Source organism: Cucumis sativus, chromosome 4 (genome assembly GCF_000004075.3).
Source record: "Cucumis sativus cultivar 9930 chromosome 4, Cucumber_9930_V3, whole genome shotgun sequence".
Taxonomy (NCBI): Eukaryota; Viridiplantae; Streptophyta; class Magnoliopsida; order Cucurbitales; family Cucurbitaceae; genus Cucumis; species Cucumis sativus.
The window spans coordinates 18,803,097-18,825,012 of record NC_026658.2 but is presented as its reverse complement, the minus strand read 5'-3'; the positions used below and the strand labels follow the sequence as shown (position 1 = coordinate 18,825,012).

Sequence of the window (21,916 nt, the reverse complement as noted above, 5' to 3'; positions counted from 1 at the left end):
CAATCGACATATATAAATTTTTTTTAAAAAAGATTCTTCATGGATAAAACATGCCTATTGAACATTTCAATGGTAGTTTGATCACTAGATGTGAAAAATGATATATTTCAATTTCAAGAAGATAATGAATAATTACTTGGTCCTGAAGTACCATACTGTAGTGCAATAGATGCACTAATATATCTCGCTACTAAGACGAGACGAGATATAACATTTTCAGTAAATTTATTAGCAATACAGTCCTTATCCAACAAAAAAGACATTGAAATGGAGTTAAGTAGATACTTTGTTGTCTTTAAGGGACGATTGATATTATGTTTATTTTAGAAAAATGGCACAAATGACAAAAATATTTAGAAAAAAACATCTAAAAACATCTATTTTTTTTGCATATTCTCAATATAACAAAATTAGTGATATCAGGCTACTAACAGACCATAATCATACGACTATCAGATGGTAATCATAATATTATTGACTTTTAAATTTTCTACCTTTGCAATTTAAAAAATGTAGTGACATGAGTCGATTTTTTTTTGCTATTTTTGTAAGAATTCCTTTGTTTTATTCCAACAAATCAAACAAGCACAACATTACCACTACCTCATTAAATTATGCAGAAATTCTTGCAATTCATGTAGCTAATCGAAAATGTGTATGGTTGAGATCAATGACCCATCATATTTGAGAAACATGTAGTTTATCTTTTAGTAAAAATTCACCAACAATATTATTTGAAGACAATACCGCTTGTATGACACAAATCAAATGAGTATATATAAAATGCAATAGAACAAAGCATATCTCACCAAAACTCTTCTATACACGGTGAAGAAATGGTGACAACGATATTCAACAAATTTCTTCAAAAGACAACTTGTCAAACTTAATCACAAAGACATTACATATATCAACATGTGAAAAACTGATATCCTACATTAAAATGCGACAACAGGAAGAACTCAAGTAATGTATGGATTAGGAGAATAGAAATTGCACTCATGGAGTAAAAATATTACTCTTTTTCTTTGCCTATTGTATTTTTCCATTGGATTTCTTAAGTTTTTAATGAAAAAATTATTAAATTATACAAAATAATGTACTCTTCTTCCTTCTCTAACATTTTTTTTAAAAACTAGGAAGATCTTAACAAGGTATTTATTTTATATAAAATGAATATTTAAGGAAGAGTATTATAAAATATACTTATATATATATATATGATATAGATATCCATAACCTACGTTGATTATCAATAGTTATATAACTACAATTCAGTTTCAAGTTAGTAACATCCAACCTATTGAATTTTATTACTAAAATTACATTTAACATTAAAAGAAAACCAATCCAACAACATATAATATCCTTTGCAAAGAAACGTCAAAACATGAGATGTTTGTCTATATTAGATTTCAGTTGAATTATTTTATTTTTATTAAACAACAAAGCCATATAATTTAAAATGAATTCAAAATAAAAATGGAATGTTCTCGAAAGAAAAAAAAAAATATCTTTTATTGGTCCATTTAAAAAACCAAAATCTGAAATTTAGAATCCTGAACACTGTGCCCAGAAAGACACTCAATAATGAATATTAGAAAGGACAGTAAGTATAAATAAAAGAGTTTAATTTAAAACAATTGATTCTAACGGGAGGTTTTGGAACCAACAAAATGAGTATATAATTAGCTGAGTAAATCAGTTTTTAATTAACACTATTTCCTAACTGCTGTATTCAATTGTATTGCAAATAATCAAAACTCAAAGATTGTTGATACAATGGAGCCTGCAATAACACCAAAAATAAGTCAACACAAAGTAATTGCAAAAATTGAAGAAAAAGTAAGAATCAAATGACGTTTGTACAAACAAGGTTTGGAATAGACAATGATTCTAGTTTTCTTTAAAACGTCCTAGTGGTCGAACAAGGAGAGGGTAGGACGTGACGATCTTACTGAATCAACCGTAAATGATGAAATGAAGTTGTGAGTTAAGTTTAGAAAGTTTCTAATACGGGTTTTTAGAATAAAAGTTTGGACGGAAATGATCGTAGCTTCCGTTTAGACAATTTAGTTAGAAGAGATTAGAAGGAATAAAACAGTTTATGTATCTCCACTAAAGAAATAAAGCAAGCAAGCGAGTAGAAGGCAGTAACACTATTGAATCAACTGTGAAAGATAAGACAGTTGGAAGATAGACTTTCAGACAGGTATTGTGTGTTTAGAAGGGTTATTTTTTAAAATGATTTTTGGAGCAATGAATTCATCAGTGTACCGAATTCATCTTTTTGATCAAATAGGTGCATTTTATGTCGTGAGTTGAGAGAAAAACCTATCATCTATTACTCCATCACTGTTATAATAAGATTGATGAGAAGGAGCAAGTTCCAAGTGTAAGTTCCAAGTGTCCTAACCTTTGGGGTACAATAGCAAAGGGAGAACATCATCCAACTATTTTATGGTCAAATTCGAAGAAGGGGGAGATCTTCGGATAAAATTAGCAAAAGCAGTTTTATGTAGCATTGCCAAATTACTTTCGTAGCTACTCCATATTGTTTCTAGATTAACCAAGATCGATCCAAGTGAATTTTGTAAACACTAGTATGAACCCAAGTTGTGTGATGTAACTTTTTAGATTTACCAAATAATCAATTCAAGTGATAGAACAGAGGCTGTGTACTGTAAAGATCTTAAATGTACCTGAAAAGCAGTATGTGGGTATGGCATCCCTGCACATGGCCACGGCACATTGGCCGAGGGTCTAGACACCTGATTCAATCCTACAGTCTTGATTGGTGAAGGAGAAACATAGCCCAGTGAAACCTCGTTCCTTGGTACATGGTAACCGGTAAATGAAGGTGTGATGTTTTGCACGGTGAAAGGAGCAAAATTCAAGCTCGGAGTCAGATTAATTGGAAGGCTCTTAACATACCTACAAATGAAGAACAAGTTGTTGATTAATATGCATTTAGATACCCAACCATTCAGATAATACATAGCATAATGAATATAATAAGTTTGATAAGAATTGAGGTTTTGAAAAACTATCAGCTAAAATGGTCTCATCATATAGGGAGAAACCAATAACAGCATATGTAATAATGGCACTATCAGCTAGCAGCATAGGTGTAGTCTGTTTCAAAGGAGCCATTACCTTTCATAACTCCGATCATAATCTGGGTCACTAAGATCCTTTTCCCTATCTCTTAAAATGGCAACCCGAGAAGAAGCCCCATTCCCAGCATCTGTAACACTTGTATACTTCTCAACATCGTTCACTCGACAATCTTCCACCCTATCTCTGTTTGGAGGTATACCAAGCCCCTCGATGACAGTATGGGGCAATACCTCCACTGGACCAATACTACCTTGGCTGCTGAATATTCGAGCACGTGCCTTATCGTACTCTTCCTTCCTCTGCTCCACAGTCCTAGCATGACTTTGCTTAGCCATACAATTACCTGCTTCATCAGACAACTTATTTGGCCTCGGCCTAATAGCAATTTTAACGTGCCCAGGTTTATCATCAGCCAATTGTTTTGCAGGTATTTGGGATAAGCAAATGGTTGGAAATCTAGCTTCGACAGTTTTCTTCACCAAAATTCTCCCTTGTCCATCTATACCATTATCCTGAACCATTGTCTGCAGACCATAGTGTTGAGCAACACGATGAGCTGCGAGTCGAAGGTACGAAGTAGGGAAGTGTTGGAACTCAAACAACTGCTGATCTTGGTTTTGCAAGAACCTTTGAATATCAAGTTCCATCCGCAGAACTATGGTAAAAATAAACTACAATGAGCAGAGTATATTGAAAAAAGGGAATAATATCAACAAAAAGAAACTTAGACCTCGCTTGATAACCATGTGGTGTTTTTTAATTTTGAAAATTAACTTATATCCTTTCAATTTCTTAAAAGAGTTGAACTCTTAGGTTACTGTTTTACTGGTGGTTTAAAAACCATGCCAAAATTTGAAAAGAGTTGAACTCGAAAAACAAAAACAAGTTTTCAAATTCTGGTATGGTTTTTAAACCATTGGTAAAGAATAAGAAAGGTTGGATGAGTATTTATAGACTTAATTTTCAAAAATTGAGAATTAAAAACCAAATAGTTAGCGAACAGGGTTCTCTTCTAGTTCCATGGAGGCAAAAACTTACTTAATCTGAACTAAAACTAGCAAATGCCCATTAAAGCTAAGACAAAACCTATGTAAGTGGCATCAAAGTTGAGACAAAAGCTACAACCCCTTTGTTGAGAATTAAACAAATACAATAACAGATTCACAATTACCAACCACAGTTGGAAGTTCATAAAAATAAAAACCCTAAAAGATGTCATCCAACAAGAAAGAGGGAAATGAATAAGAGGAAACAAGATTGTTAAACTTGAAGCTGAACAAAACCCAAAATTAGAATAAAAGAAAATACTGACTGGTTAGACGGTGTCGAGGGTTGTGAAGGGCTTCGATCAAAAAGGGGTCAACCGTTGACACTTTATCTTTGAGCCCATCTGGAAGGGCATCAATGGAAGAAGGTGAAGAGGAATCCATGGTTCGATCTCACTACTTGTAGTTGTTCTTGTTCTTGAAGAAACAGAGAGAGAAATGTGGAGAAATGTTCTTATCCCCGCAAAAGAATAGAAAACTTAAGAATGGTTATCCGAAATTGAAACTTACCCACAAGAACAGAGAGCCAAGTTGTTTAGAGGTTCGGTTGTCGGGTTGCGTATGGAAGATGAGGAGACTGATGGATTGTTGTTTGACTTCAAAAACACTGAAGAGACCATTTGTGGGACTTTCTTCAATATTCCTTTTTTATTATTTTAATTTTTTCTCAATAATATCTATTGCACACAATCCTAATATAGCGATAGTACCAAATTCATACTATTACCGATTATATAACAAATTCTTAATACTTATAAAAAAAACAAAGGCAAGGTCATTAGATGTACCAATTGATTTCATTTACAGTTAGATATCATTTGGTATTAAATTAAATAACAATAAGATGACAAACCAATATCATTTATAATTAGTATAACATAGTAATCAGACGATAATCACATAAGTAATATAAAAAATTACTATGACAAAAAAAGTAATTAAATGACTATCACAAAAGGCAAACTAAATAAAATAATAATCTTATAAAAATGAAAAGGTAATCCAAGAAAAGTATCTTACACCACTAACTAGAATTGAAAACTAAAAACAATTAGTTGTAATCAGATGACACATGATGATCACATCACAATTATATGGTTATCAAATGACTATAATTATTTGAAAAACTAGAGGCATTTTCGACATTTTACTTCAAGCCCATCAATTTGAGCTTGGGTGATTGAATTTGTCAGTTGTATAATTTAAAAATTAAGGTAGCATAGAACTAATTTAGTTAAATTTTTGAAGTTTTAAGTACTATACCCTAAATATGATAGATGATAACAAGTTGAATCTAATTGTCAATTTTTTCATAAATGTCTTAATAAGCCTCAATTTTACACAAGTGTTGAGACCAAAAGACCAAATTACCTATTTTTATTATTAATAATATATTTAAAAAAATAAAAAAAGTGAACTATAACATATAAATAAGATTTGTATTTATTAGATATCTTATGTAAATATGGTATGTTATTAATTATGTTATTGTAATATTAGAATCAAAATTATTCCTTAATTATTTTTCTTTTGGTGGCTTTGTTAAAAAATTCTTCATTCGTCTGATCCCTCTCTTCGTTCATTCTTTCTTATTCAGTTCATCTCCTTCAAAATTTTTCAGTGAGTACATATTTGTTTCATAGTATTAATTATGTGTATGAAGTTGTGAAATATAATATGTCGGTAAATATTTCAATAAAGAAAATTTACAGGGAATAGAGTATATATGCCACATAATTTATAATATATAACCATATTTACAATCAGTCAAATATATATACTATGTCATTTCTTTGTTTTGCATATATTTAATGCAATTTAATAATTTATGATATATATTTATTATATTTCATCTAATTTGAATTAATTTTCATATATTAAAAGTTAATTTGTAAAATCTTAATGTGACTAAAATTGTTTTCGATTTTATATACCTTTGTATATTTAACATAATACTATATAACAATGTATGTGTACATATTTTAATTTTGTAACAAGTTTTACTTTGTGTGAAAGTACAAATTTATATCAATACAATTAGTAAAATGTATTGCTAATGATATTTTCTATACAATGTATAATATGTAATATATTATGAGGGAATGATCAAAAATAACAAATTTGACAAAATATTTACAATATATATAAATTTTTTAAGATTTTATTAATAATAGACATTGATAGACACCGATATGCTTATATCACTGGCATTGATAGAAAGTCTATCAGTTTCTATTATTGATAGAATTCAAAATTTTGCTACATGTTGTAAATATTTTAATTTATTTTGCTATTTTAAAAAATGTCTCTACATTATGTGTCTGGTGTTTAATAATATATTATGTATTGTGCTTAATGCTTAATGATATTTAATATATACTATAACACATATGAAATATTATGTGTCTGCTGTTTAAGCATATATCATGTGTGTGATGATTAATGCTTAATGTTTTAGAGCTTTAGAAGTGGAATCTTCAAATCTTCATCATGAATTCTTCCATTTGCTTCTTCCCTCCTCGAATGAAAGGGTAATACCTCTATTTATGGAGAATTTTCATGGGTTTTAAGGTGGGTTTAGGCCCAATTGTATGATGGAATCGAGTCGAATGTCATCTTTGACAAAAAATTTCACCAGTGGGCTGAAATTGGGTTAGATTCAAGCCACTTTAATTACTCAACTTAATTCATTTATAATTGGGTAATTGTAATAGATGATCATTTGAGGAATAATAATTAAGGATATAACAACACTTTTAAAAAATTGCAAATATAGCAAAACTATCGCTGATAAACTTGTATCACTGATAGATTCATATGATCTATCGGTGATAGACCAATTTTTATAACATGGTCTATTAGTGATAGACTCTATCATTGATAGAATTTGACAAATTTTACTATATTTGCAATTTTTTAAAAATGTTGCTATATACTTAATTATTTTAAAATTAATTGTCAAATTTGCAATTATCCAAAAAAAATTAGAATTTAGGTCAAATTTTTCTAAATTTTTTTATTTGAAATGTTGTTTGCCTCACACATTTGACACCAAGGAAACAAACGATGAATTTATTCATTTGTTTGAGAATATACTTTAACTTCAACCAAAGTAGATTGTATGGTCCATGTTAATTGCAAAATAAAATCTGTGTAGTATATGGAATTCTAACTTTTTTTCTCTTTTTTTTTTTTTTTTGCCTTGTAATATACTCAATTCTTTTATGCGAATTTGATGTAGAATTTCACCCCCAACTTTGATTTGAAATTTTTTTGGAGTTTGCCTTTATTTTGATTTGAGACAATACTTTAAATAATGCCCCATCTTTGAAAATTGGACAAATTTTGATTGGAATCTCTATTCGAATTTGGAATATAATTTTCATTTTACTAATAACCAAATTTTCCTAGTTGATTTTGAGAACAATTCTTTATGAATTTGGCTTTACACTCAACTGAAGAGAGTAATTGGTCAAAGGAGACACATAACCATTTGTAAACTTGTAGAGTTAATATTTCCTAATGTGTTTCATTTCATGTGCACGGTTCATTTGTTAAGAAATCTAAAGTTTCAATATAAGAAAATTAGTAATATTGTATTAATTCATACAACAGCAAGAGCTTACAATATTAAATTTTGAGCATGAAATGCGTCAGGTGGAATAAGATTACCAAGTTTAGCATATCAATGAAGAACATGTAGGGTAAGGAAAGTTGGTAAATAAATCCTTAGTTACTTGTTTTAGCTATTGGTTGATTGTTAGATTGTTTGTTATATGAGGCCACACTATTTTGCATGCAACATCACTTATAGGCATAAAACCCATATCTTATTATTAGTATGATGGAAAAATTAAGCATGGTACCAAACACAATATCAAAACAACATTCTAATTTCATCTAACTTAACACGTGAAATTGAAAAATAGAAAAACATAAAAACAAAAAGCACTAACCTTTGAATTCAAAATTCTTCTTTAGTTTTGGATTGTTTTGGTTGATTCTAAGTCATAGACAACCACAAGAGTCTTCTCTAATACTCTCTAACTTTAGAATACGATTGTACGATCAAATTGGTGATCGAAAACATGAATTTTTTCTTAAAAACTTCAAATATCTCAACTAATTCTTTATCTAGAAGTCTGACCTCTTCTTTATTATCAAGAAACTCATAAATATATATAAATGAGAGGTTGGTTGGAAATGGTTGTACATACCAAACAAGGAAAAAGCATTGCCTTCAGAATTCCATTACTCTAAAATAAGATAATGGGTCGTTCATCGATATTCATTATCCTACTCCAACAAGCATAAGGTATGCGCTAGTAATTAGATATTTTGTTTACTCGGTTGTTTTGAGAGTTAAGAAAGAAAGCTGGTCATAGTCCATCAATGCATTTGTATCTCTCCAAACAATAAACAAATAATTACTGTTACAGTATCGAAATTCAATTGAAATTAGGCTAAGTAGAACCACACAAATACAACCAATGTTGTGCCATCCAAGGTGCATCAAAGTACTTTCAAGTAGTCTCCAAGATCCTTGACTTACCATGGTTGCATATAACGTTTGTTTAACAAACGTTATATGCAACCATGGTAAGTCAAGGATCTTGCTTAAGATTAAGATAAGTTATAAGAGTGACAATGGAATTCTGTATCTTCCTTGGCATACTTTAAGTTTCTGCATTATATTTTAGTCTGTTAAGTCAAGGTAAAGCTAACGAAGAAATTGAGTAGCATTAATAGGTACGACAAATTTAGGGTAGTCATCTACGTCCCATGGGAAATGATTTTTATTTCTCTGGTAATAGAATGAGATATCAAGTGCACATGACCCAAGTAGTATACTGACTCTCATCCTTTCCAAAGATGATAAAACCTCTCTGTGAACAAAATAATGATAAAATTGCAGTTATGAACAAAGCAATTACGTAGTGGGTGGTTTGGCTAAGGTTTTCTGGCATCAATTGGAAGTACATAGTTACGTGAGAAATGGTGGCCATGTTATGAGAAAATCTGGCTCCAAGTACGTAGTTACCTGAGATTTGCAATTATATATGCTAGTTTTCAATTATTTTTTGAAGATACGCAGGATAACACATGGATTGGGTTCATGAAAGAAAACTGAAGGACATCAAAGATTGCCATGTTTCTCTTCAAATTGTGTGGAAGCGAGGCGAAGTAAAATGTTTGATGGACACCTCCACATATTTTTTCTTCTTTTCATACATCTACGAAATGTTTGAAGGAAAGTACTACAAATCCACTTTCCCTTTGTTTTCTGTGGTCAGGGTTGTAAATGTTTGTGGTCATAGGTAACTTTTCTTAGGTGCAAAATTTAATATCTCATTTCTTGGAATGTCAATTTGAGGCTCAAGGGTAACACATAACAGTAGGAAGGAAGGCTAACATCCAAAAAAATGAAAAGAAAAATAAAAAAGTCAAGAGAGAGAGAGAGAGAGAGAGAGAGATGGAAGATAAAAATGAAACCAAAACATAAGGAAACTTTAGTGGAAACTTTGGAGAAGATGGGTAGGGATGGAGATGAAAATGTAAGAATATAAGACAGAAGACAAAAGAACTTCAACACTTGAGTGATGTTTTTTATATACTGTTTTCCTTTCTTTCTTTTTTTCATTTTTAGATGAAAACCAGCACTTTCGAAGAGAGTTAAAAAAAAAAAATGCAAGAACACATTAGGCATATTATAAATAATCCCACAAAAAGAATCGGGATAGGACAGAATCTAATAACATCTGGCATCTTATTGCAAATTTACCACCAACATAATCTTACAATAACATTTGAACATCAGAAGATTAATAATAACAAAAAATAAAAAATAAAAAATGAACTAACTATTTTCACGGATAGAAGAACGAGGGTTATGCTCTTTTCATGTATTTCAGCTGGAATTTTGAATCGAAATTCATGGCCAGCAGGGGAAAGGAATCACCGACTCGCTATTCAAAGATCAAAAAGAATTTACTAAGGGACAAAACTTCGCTATGATTTTCTAACTCTTTGTTTATCACCGAATATTTCGAATTAGACCAGAAGATAACTACTAACGGATAGCCAAAATTAGAGTGAGACACAATCTTCCACTTCACACATTACAATTACTAATACATGAGGATGCACCATGAGCCAAAACTGGCAACACTTCACTCTTTTTAGCTGTCAAGTATTTGTTTACTTTATCCTTGTTAATGCGTCAAACTAATCTAATGTAAAGAAAGAAAAGGAAAATTTACTTGCTGTTTAAGCGACAAGTTATACAATTATACTTGACTGATAAAAAAACGTTAAGTATACGAGATTACTTTACGCTTTTTACACATCAAGTAATCCAATATCAAGAATAAGAGAGTTTTTTGTTTAACAGTTTTTACACGTCAAGTAAAATTATACTTGACAGTTTATAAATGTCAATAATTTGTTTATTCTTGACACGTTTTGTATGCCAAGACTTTTATTTTTCTTTTAAATGAAAAATTGTACAATTTGAAATATCCATATAATTATATTACACCTGTTTTGAAGTCCAAGAATGGTATACAACATGATCAATTGAACTATTTACGTTTCTTGAATCAACCCAAATTTTCAATCAAATAACTAACAAATTGCATATATATCATTGAAACATATACATATAGTTGGTCATTACATACTTACAACATAGAAACATATTGTTCTCATTCATATTACAAAACCCGTTATGAACATTGTTCTTAATCATAAAACAGAAAGTATATGTAATAATAAGAAAAAGAGATATCACCCTCCTCCAAGCACCACAACACTCTTAGATGACTCCAAACTGATCAAAGCCTCATCGATTGTTATCCTCAACTCCTTGAAATCTACAAACGAAATAAGATTAGCATTAAAACTAAGAACTTTAACTTCTAACTCCAACTGGCATATAGCAATGAGGACTTAAATGTGAAGATCTATAAAGATTGGGTCAACAAAAAACTATCTAACATACCGTATGCAATAACTACGAAAAGATAGACGAACAGTATGCTTTTAACTTTTGGCTAAAGCTATAATAACCTTACAAATAAAAAAGAGAGACAATTCATTTAATTGCATAAAAAACTAATGAATATGAAATGCAACCACCAGACTGAAAAGAAACTGATTGATCTAAATACATAATTCATTCAAGAAAAATCATTAAAAATAAACGAGATAGTTGTAAAAGCTATAGAACAAATCTTGTCAAAGTAAATCTCATTTCTTGCAAGAAAATCCATTGCGATGGAAAGACCTAATCTAAGAAGATTGCAGACGTACAAACAAAAGAAAGCAACGAGTCATGGCTCATAAAAACATTTTATTTCATCACCATATAACAACCAATACATTTAATTCATATTACAAGTTCGATATCTAAGTTTCTAACATATTCAATCTCTTCAAACTTGAAATGGAAAGAGGAACCAATAAAAGGTCTTCCATATAAAAACTATTTAAAAACTTTGTTTAACTAAATATAAAGTACCTGTAAATGAATTTTGTTGACTTGGTATACTAGATATTGCTGAGATAACAGAGAGTGGTTTAATTTCTAAGCAAGTGCAAAGATAATTTCCTAATCATACCTCTTTGGTAGAATTATTCAACTAAGCCTTTTGATGTGTCAAGATGAGTAAAGTTGTGCTTAAATGATTGAGTTCAAGAGATTGAAATCCTAAGAATGAACTAAATTAAAAGTTCTAACCATGCAATAATGAAAAGTAGACTGACTACGCATGTAGCAGATAATAAAATTATCCAGTACCTTACTGGCCAGAAGAAAAATTGATTTCTATTTAACTTAATAACCATAGCTCTGGAGTTTAATAGAATACCTGTAAGCATCAATGGAACGACATGACAACTAAAGAGTAATGGTTCAACCAATTGCTTTATAGAATGAAAAATCCAAGGCGCTCCAATAGCCATAGTAGCATAGCCTACCTAAATATGAGAGAAGTTAAACAGTAAGCTAGCTAAGTCAAGAACTACCAAACTTTTCCAAAACTAGCATTTAAATTGGATTACTCTTCATCTTAGATAAAGATTATACTTGCCAAAAGAAAACAATAAATTATGCTTCCAATAATTCTTGCAGGCTTCCAATGACCAAATCAAGAGCTATAAAATATTTGTTCTAGTTTAACAAACTAGTAGCCAATTTGGAACCATAATTTTCATATTATACAGAGATTTAGTCAAAAAGTAACACTGATGCTCATAAATAATAATGAGACATGTTCATGATTTATTATCAATGATAACTTAAACAAAAGCTCGAATTCAAGTGATAACTTAAACAAAACTCCAACTTAAAATATTAGAAAATGATTGTTAGAACTTCAAAAAAGTAGTGGAAAGAAGAAAAATTTCTAATAGTCAAGACAAAGAAAGACAACATTTTGCAGTAGCAAAATTTCATAAATAGATTAAGTGAGCTCCAATCAAAGAAGACGTAATAAAAAAGGGTACTCATAATTACCCTTACTAGTTGTCTGAACTAAATTGAGCTAGGACGATATCACCTTTTTTAGGACTAAAACCACAGATTAAAGGGACTTCTTGAAGATTCAAAGTCTCTAGTTGCTGCTGTAGAGAAGTGGCTGTTTGGTCCGGAATTGTCTGAACATAAAACTTGTCACCATCCAAAACCTCGGTGACAATTACCTGAGTGTGACAATAGAAAAGGTTCGCAAACAACAAGAAGTAAAAGTTACTCAGAAATATCCACATCCAAGTTGCAAACCTTGAGCACTTCTTTCTGTTTGCTTTCAACAGTTGCACGATTGGACACTTCCTCCCCTTCAACATAGTTCTCCCCTTCAACATAACAAATGGACTCAAAAGATAAAACAATGGTAAAAAAGAAAGAAGAATACATGTGCCTTCCCTACAAAACTTTTCCAATATAAAGACAGACTACTTTCAAAATTTTAACTAAATTAGAAAGAACCTCATATATTGAGCATATACCATATTTGAACCAACTATGTTAATGAGAGTAAATATCAAATAAGAACATATCATATTTGAAAGAAACAACAAAATAAATGTTTAGGATGACTTGAAATTCATGAATAAGAATAGTAGTGTCAACAACGTTAGGAATAACTACACATCAGGGAATCATGATGATGTAAAATTATGAAAAAAGCACAATAGGAAAAAGAATGAATAAACCATTATTGAAAAATGGAATATCAATTAAAAACTCAACCTTTCTCTTCTTTCCCTAAACCTTCGAGCCGTCTCCCAAATTATTTTTTCAGTTTCCCAAGCCAAAAAAGATGCAATTTAAAATGTTTGAAGACAAACTGATGGTGACCTAAACGAATAAATATAAGTTATATTGTGATATAAGCATTTAAGTAGGTTGGTGTGGCTCTCCAAAAGGAGAAAAAAAGATTGTTTCATGAAGGTTCAACTAAATTAAAAAAATATAAAATTTTAAAAAAAGGTTAATCTTGCCACAACAACTACAACAACCTTTTGATCAAACCTTTGTAACAATTCCTGAAATCAAATGCCTCAAATATTTAGTTTTTCCCAACATTGAGATAGAGAAAGAGAACCAAACAAAGAATTCATCTGTTTGTATTGGTTTCTCATTGTTCATGGAGACAAAAAGAGAAAAATACAGAGAGTATACGTGTGTATGTATGTGTGCATAAAGCACTAGATAGGTTAGCAACTACACATTATAAACAAGGGCACATCAAACCAATATACAACTACTCCTGATGTTCTTTTTCAACCCACATTAATTGATGAGCATTTTTCATGAATAGAAATGATGGTGTTCATTTATACGTGCAAAATGCCAATTAATTGAATGTTAGAAGTAAAACCACACCAACCATGATGCCTCTACTCTTAAAAAGGATGATGAAAAAAAATCATTTTCACCAACATTTATCAACTAACTAATAAAATTAGTGCATTTAAAGTATATAACAATAAGGCCTTAGGGTTTAAGAATAAAAAAGAGTAGCATTCTAAAAGTCCACCTATTACCTAACCAAGTCTGACTATGCACAGATTACAAAATACAAACTCCATTACGTATCTTTGGATCCAAATGTCTTCAATTCAATCTTCCAATTACATATCACTTTGATGTAATTGAATCATACAAAGCCAAATGTGAAAATGAAATAGATAATCCTGTTCTCACAAGTAATTCCCACAAACTAATTTTTCCTAGTTACTTGGGTTGAAGTTTCTTCAGACATGTACAGGATGAGACTCCCTCTTGAAGTTTATCACCACAAGCAGAAAAGCAAGAAGTGAGATTATCCAAGCTTCAAGTATAAGAATGAAAAGCACTCTCACCTCTGTTTCTTGCAATAAAACTTCCAAATTGGGACACCACCAGTCGGAGACCTTTGAATTTAAATTATGATTTAAATTATGCTCTATAGACTACTACTACTATACATTTAATCATATGCTCTTCTCTTTCTTCCTTTAAACTTCTTTTTATAACCTCCACGTAATTAACTATTGTATCTAAAAAGTAAAAGCCTTAACAACTCCCTTCATTCTTATCACATCTCGAGTTTACAAATAGTACGAATCAATCGATATCACAACTGAATAGTTACACAAAGGTTTAAAAGAATTGAAAGTTACTACCTACATTACACATTCCTTTTGATGACTCAATCATAAGAACTCGTATTTAGCTTGAAGCAATATGGAATTTTCTATAATGTATGTGGGACCTTGAGAAAAAACAAAGCATGCTTGTAAGGACAACTTTTGCTCTTTAAAAAAATTTACAGACAAACAAGAATGATATATCTAGGTGGGAGTGTCGAAGTTACTAGATGTCGAATCTGAATTCCAAATTCTGGCCCTAGGGCTTTGCAAGTAACATTCACTTCGTCTTTACATGAAAAAAGTGAGTATTTGTGGAAATTCAAAGATAAAAATGTAAATTATTTGAACATGCTTTAGTAAAACTTAGTTTGTCGCCTCTAAATCTAGTTAAATTGAGACAACACCAGTCGACAACCTTTCTATTCTCTTGGATGAGATTGGTTTGTCAGGACCAACTGGGATGGAAAAAAGTTTTTAGGGAGAAACTATTTTTGCAGAGAGCAAAAACATTAGCTTAATTTTGACTTAGAAAAACTGTTTTTCTTATGCATATTTATAACTTCATTTCCTTGGAGTAGAAGAGAATCATTAGATTCTATTAATTAAAAATTTTCAAAAATATAAATTTCAAATCAACTAATTAATCGACGAATAATTAATTAAATCACATTTAATTAATATTTCATTTAAATCATATTTAATTAATATCTCTCCAATATCTTATATTTTAAAATTAATTTAATTTAATAAAACTAAACTATTAATTAATTTTTCAATTAATTAATAGCTAAATCAAATATCTTATATTTAACTTAAATTAAATTTGAATAATATTCAAATATAAACTTATCTCCTAACTGATAATTTTAATATGAATACAATTCACATTAAATTAATATTTGAACTCATTAAAATATTTTATACCTCATGAGTTAATTTTGATTCATATCCAAAATTAAATTTATAAAATAAAGTTTGCTTAAAATATAAACATTTTATTATAATGTATCACCATACATTATACTACTTCTCAAAGTAAATTTGAACATTTGAGTTTACAACCAATATAAATAAATCTCATTATCCTTTAGGAGCTAGGTAGGAGACCCAATGAAACTATAGATCAAAGCTACAACGATATGAGATTAATTGGCTAAACTCATTAACCACATTAATCAATATTCATTAACTGTGTGTACACTCCACTAAAGACTGACAACTGAACTCTTCTCATTGTAGATATATTTTTGTGTCCACGGATATAGACTAATAACAGTAAGTTAGTCCTTCACGAGTGTTCATTACACCAGCTATCCCTAGGTTACTATAGTCTGTAAGTTCTAGTACTCATTTAATGAATAACCTGTTTATGGTCCAACTAATAAACAGAAACCCCTCTCATTCCATAGAAAGGATATGACTCTTTATTCAAGTCTTGAAGACACAATTTAAGGAAATACTTATCTACTTATCCGTAAAGTAGGGAAGGAGTGAATTCCATTTTGTGTAATTATGTTCTCAACTCCCCACTCATGTTGTCCCCAAAATGATAAGCATATTTAGTCGACAATCTAGTCAATTTCACCCGTACAAATCAAAGGACAATCCCTCACGAACAAGAATTCATAATACACTTTGGATTAAGACTAAGTTACATAGGTCATTCTAATGAAATAGAAACCTAAATAGTGTACATCTAGTGGTTAGTATTTCATGGTCCAATCTTATGCAAACTCATTAGATAGGATACCCTCACTCGTATGACACCTACATGAACACGTTAGATCATTGCGTTTGTATCAAATACAAAGTGAGTCGTATCCATAGTGTTATCAAATACAAAGTGAGTCGCATCCATACTATTCAAGGCTCATCAAACATGTTAGGATGTTAGTTTATTGGATTTGGGTTATTAAGACAAAACTAATAATATAATTAATAATATTTAATATAATAATAACACTTTATTAATAACAGTCAATTGGTTATATTTACAATCTACGAGTTTTAGGACATAAATCCCAACAGCTACCATAGAGAAAGAGTTTATGAGAGTATTATCATCCATTAAAACTATAGTTGGACCTTCAGAAATGAAGGAGAAGGGAAAGGGGAAGACTCCCAAGTGTAGCAAGGGAAAGAAAGTTGCGAAAGGTAAATGTTGCCACTACAACCAGAATGGGCATTGGTTGAGAAATGGTGCTTGAAATATTCTATGCCTAAGTTTCTATCATGGATCTATCATGGTGAGCTCTAAGCGAGAGACTATTAGGTGACTGAATAGGGTTGTGCATTAAAAGCTACATTTCTATTCATGCATTGCTAACTTTCTAAGGATATGCATGTCGTGCAAGTTTTCCACTCTATTATCAAATGTAAGCGAAGAGAGGGTTTCTGGAATGTCCAGGGTTAAACACAGAGAATTTAAGCTCCTAGATCTCTTATCGTGCAACTAAATTATGCGGTATAAACTATATAGTAAAATTATGCACAGTGTACTTTTATCCTAACTATCTAAACTAAGGTGCTTGGCGGTGTAGGGTGAACATGACAAGATGATGAAAATAAAAATTGAACTCATGTCTAGGCATGGTGAGAAGGGAATAGTTTAATTATCTCTTAGTATGGAATTGTGTTTTAATAATTCAAGGTGATATAAAGCATATATTAACTTGGAATTAGAGCAAGCTACCTCTCGTCGCCATTGCCATACTTGCTCGCTTGCGGGGGATCTAAATACACAAAGTTAAGCTATGATTTATATCTAATCATCTTGGATATATTATTAGTCATTTCTCCTTGATTAGGGTGGTTCTCGGTGCTTTTTTCACACACATTGACATTTTTGCAATGGATGCGAAGGATAAGCTTGGCAACAAGATTGTATTGCTACAATCTTCTCGCCACTTGCTTAGCTAAATGCGTGTCTTCACTTGTCAGGTGATTAGAATCAATATCATTGTTCTTCTCTCTAATAAATAATGTTTTGACCTCTGCGTTTAACTAAAAGAAACTCATAGTGCAAACACAATGATTCTCTAGGTACTGAAAACACATTTCATTGTGCACAAGTTAACCAAACATATTGAACATGAAAAATAAAAGATAAATGAGAGAATGGAAGAAGAAATGTATTGCTTTCATAAAAATAACTTTAGGTCTTTCGGCCATGATATACATCTTACAAAAAAATATAAGAAAATTGTGATACGGAATACAAGAGAAGGTGTTATGCCTCAAACTATGATTTATCATACTCTTTGGCTCTGATTTTTGCCTATTGGTGAGTGAGAAGATGAAGAGGATGAACTCTCTCTCTTTTGTTCTAAGCTCTCACCTAAAACTTAGGGAAGGGAGAAGACGAACGATGTATGAACTTGCTCTTTGACCAATATGTGCACACTTTGTTCTGAAGTAAGAAGCTCTATTTATAGGCAAAGAGTGGTGTTGACAAGACATCTCACATGTCACTAATGCTCTGAAAAGTTGTATCAGCCTTGCACAAACGTTCTTTTATCCTTTTCTTGACTTTCCTACCAACCAAATTTGGCTGCTAGTGCCTCAAATCACCTAGCTTATTTGCTTGTCGCTGCCTTGGCTAGACGCGTCTCCTCGTGTAAACATTATATCATCGAGCTTCACTTGTTTTTCCTAATATCCTGTGATAAAAGCACTAAAACACTATAAAACAAGGATGAGGTTCTTTTGTACACTGTTATTCACAAATTAATCAAATCACCTACTTTTTTTCCTTGTTTACTTCTATTCTCATGCGATTAGACTTCATTATTTTTGTAAACCCCGATTCCCAAGTCTTTAGAAAATTTTCAATATTTTTTAAATTTCAAAATTTCTAAGAAGCTCAAGGGTGTACCTTGGTGGAAGTGGAATTTATACCAAGATTTTATGTATTTATGACCAAATTAAAGAGCATGTATAATGTTTTGGACTAAAAAAGAAATATATTTCAATACTTGGTTAAAAGGGCAGCTGAGTGTTAATTTTCAAAAATCATAGAAAGCACATGTTATAGGATTGAAGTGCCATAGAAAGGGGACAAGGCATGAAGTCAAAGAAAGGGGCCAGAAGGAGGGATGGGCAATGTATGAAATGAAAGGATATATTGTCTTTGTTAAGTAAGACATGAAGAGCATGCAAATAACCTAAAAAAACTAACATTAAAGATTTGCTTTTTAGAAACTGACATTAAATATTCGTTTTCATTTTTTCTGACATTAAAGGTCATATTTCTTCTAGTGTTTTTATTATGATCTTACACATTTTCATAAACTAACATAGTTTCACAATGTTTCTATTGACGTTTTTACACACATTTAAAACCTAATAACCACCGTACAAAATCAAAAACTTAAAAATTAAATTGAGAAAAAAGACGAGCCCACAAAGAGAAATTTTTAGGAGTTCTTAGTCCCCACAAAGAGAAATTTTTAGGAGTTCTTAGTCCTAACTTCGATTTGTTAGAAAAATTAATATGATGCAATGTGATATCCTTGAGTTAGACGTTATATATTTTAATGAAAATGATAGAATTGCAAAATGTTTATTTTTCTTGGACTTATATGCACTCAATAATGTGCTATATATAAACTCCTTTTACATAAAAGGTTTCAAAAATCTGCACGTTTTCTATTTATTATTACAATGTGAAATTCAATTCAATATAATCTATAATATACAATAAAGTTAGTATAATGGCACCCCATCATAATTAATAATAATTGTTCTAAACAAAGTTAGGATTAAAACCATATATATATAACTCTTACTTGGATATTTGGTAAGATGAAGAGCATTTTTTGAAACTTTTAGAACCTAAAAGCTAGGAAGCAATATCAAATGCCCACCTAATGAGGATTGTAATTAGATTGTTTAAGAAAACAAAACATACAAAAAGTATCCTCTTTTCAAAATGGAGTTCAACTTTATTTTAAAATTAAAGCTTAGTCAAAACCCTAAGAATATTCACTCTTAATTTTGGATCCTAACATTTTGATTAAATTAATATAACAATCATATCACTCTCTCAAGCTTTTGTGCCTTTAACAAACAAATACATACTAAACTAATTAATTACTAATTTATCTTTTCCCATAAAGCTACAAAACTACCCCATTACACTATTTTGGTCTAAATTAATTATAACAAAGAAAAGTTCAGCTTTTTCTTTGTTATTATCAAAAAGAAAACAAGAAAGAAAAAGGGCATACACCATTCGTGTGCAGTTATTAACTTCATTTGATATATATGTTAAATAAAGTGTATAATTATTTGGATCCTTTTCTTAATGATCACATAGGACAAACAACAATTCAAATTAAAAACCCATATATTTTCTTCAATTTTAATCTTTTAAGTATGAAACTTGATTTAAGTAATGAATATTACTTTTTTTTAAAAGAGTAATGAACATTATTAGTCCAAGAACAAAAATTTGACACTTCACCTTTTAGTATTCCTTTTTAATTGAGTAACTTAATTATATAGTGATATGCAAATTAGTTTTAATATACTTTAAACCATGATTTATTACGGTAATTTCTTTATTTAAACCATTTCATTCCATTGGTATACTTACTCAATTTAACCAAATGATGAATAATATAAAAAACCATACTAATTGATATCATCACATACTCAAATTTATTTGCTCGATTTGATTAAATTGAATGGTTTAAACGAACAACTTATCCAAGTAAATTAGTTATTGAAATAAGCATGATGCAATTATATATATCGACCTAATGAGCATGATGCAATTAACCATTTGAAAATTTTCTTTATTTTAATCCTTGCATAATCAACTTAAAAATAATAATAATAAAAAAAGTATAGAAGACATAATTAAAGTGTGGTGTGATTGGTCCTTTATTAGTTTTATGCAAGGTTTGAATGCAAAGCATGTACAAAAAGATAGCATAAAGAAAGGAAACCAAATAACACACATTTATCATCATATTGAATATGTGATTGGTCATTTTTGTCATCAAAAAAGAAAGACGAAGAAAAAAACAAAGAAGGTTTGGAGTGACAGCTTAAATTGCAAAGTGAAGTGAATCTTTGACCACCCACTTTTTGGAACGAATACATGAAATTCCCACTTAGCTTAGTTCAATCATGAAAGTGTTCGTCTTTTTTATCAACATAGAAGAAATCCAAGATGATGGAGTTGAAATTTAATTCACCATTCAATATTTAAATATATATATATATATACTTATTTCAACAATAATGAGGACTAGTTGTTGAACAAATTGAGAGGAAAGAGAATCTCTTTTGAAGAAGAAAACGTTTGGTGTAGGTGTGGTTTTTATGAGTCATTTTCAAAAATGGTAAAACTATTTTTTCTTTTGATTTTTAGCAATAATACATACATGGTATTTTATATAAAATACCAAAATACTCACATTCTTGAACTGTAATTATTTAATCTCTAGTGTAATTAATCATTGTCATGCATTTATGAGTATAATTGTTTTGGACATGTTAGAGATATAATAACCCCTATTATAACCTCTTCATAATATCTCGGGACTGAACCAATTGGTTGAAGATTTTAACAACTTTATTCTATTTTACTAATTTCAAAATAACCAAATTATTATTTTTTATTATTTGAATCTAACCCTTAACTTACTATTAAGGGTTAGCGTGGGCAACCTAGAGCACGTAGCTAGGGCTCTACTATCCACCCGTTGCAGGCCAGACATGCCATTTCGGTGTTTTTGGAGTGTTTTTGATATTTTGGAAAATCTTAAGCAAAGTTTTGAGGTTTTTATGATTAAAGGGAATTAAATGGAATTATTTCTCGTTATTTTAGGTCAAGAAGAGATCGGGCAAGTTTATAAGCCAAGGTTTTGAGCTACAATTTATGAGTGATAAAATTAATTTAATGTTGATTTCTGAATCTAAATTATCTGTTAAATGTTTTAAGCATGGTTTGATGTATGAATTACTTGAGTTTACTGATTTAGCAAAATGTTTCCAAAGCATGAGATTTGAAACATTTGTCAAGTATATTTTATGATAAGTATTTAAGTTAAAGAATGATTTCATAATGATTTAGACTATACTGTTCAATATGTATAGCAAATTGT

The 21,916-nt window shown here is 30.3% G+C and overlaps 1 protein-coding gene and 1 long non-coding RNA gene across 2 annotated transcripts; both read right to left on the bottom strand.

Moving 5' to 3' along the window:
- Positions 1-1,550: 1,550 nt before the first annotated feature.
- Positions 1,551-4,822, bottom strand: LOC101216736. Its single transcript, XM_011655548.2, has 5 exons — positions 4,677-4,822; positions 4,433-4,583; positions 3,157-3,775; positions 2,703-2,934; positions 1,551-1,789 (listed from the first exon to the last, which is right to left on the bottom strand). The coding sequence occupies exons 2-5, from the start codon at positions 4,548-4,550 to the stop codon at positions 1,739-1,741; spliced, it is 1,020 nt and encodes a 339-aa protein (XP_011653850.1). The 5' UTR covers positions 4,551-4,583; positions 4,677-4,822; the 3' UTR covers positions 1,551-1,738.
- Positions 4,823-10,775: 5,953 nt separating this feature from the next.
- Positions 10,776-13,501, bottom strand: LOC116403472. Its single transcript, XR_004216232.1, has 4 exons — positions 12,946-13,501; positions 12,725-12,866; positions 12,035-12,143; positions 10,776-11,038 (listed from the first exon to the last, which is right to left on the bottom strand). It is a non-coding gene; the product is annotated as an uncharacterized LOC116403472 (long non-coding RNA).
- Positions 13,502-21,916: the final 8,415 nt, after the last annotated feature.

Coding starts and splice junctions, on each gene's coding strand:
- LOC101216736 (XM_011655548.2), bottom strand. CDS start 4,550: ATGGATTCCTCTTCACCTTCTTCCATTGATGCCCTTCCAGATGGGCTC. Junction 3,776..4,432: donor CCCTCGACACCGTCTAACCA/GTCAGTATTTTC, acceptor TTTTTACCATAG/TTCTGCGGATGGAACTTGAT. Junction 2,935..3,156: donor TATGATCGGAGTTATGAAAG/GTAATGGCTCCT, acceptor CTTCATTTGTAG/GTATGTTAAGAGCCTTCCAA.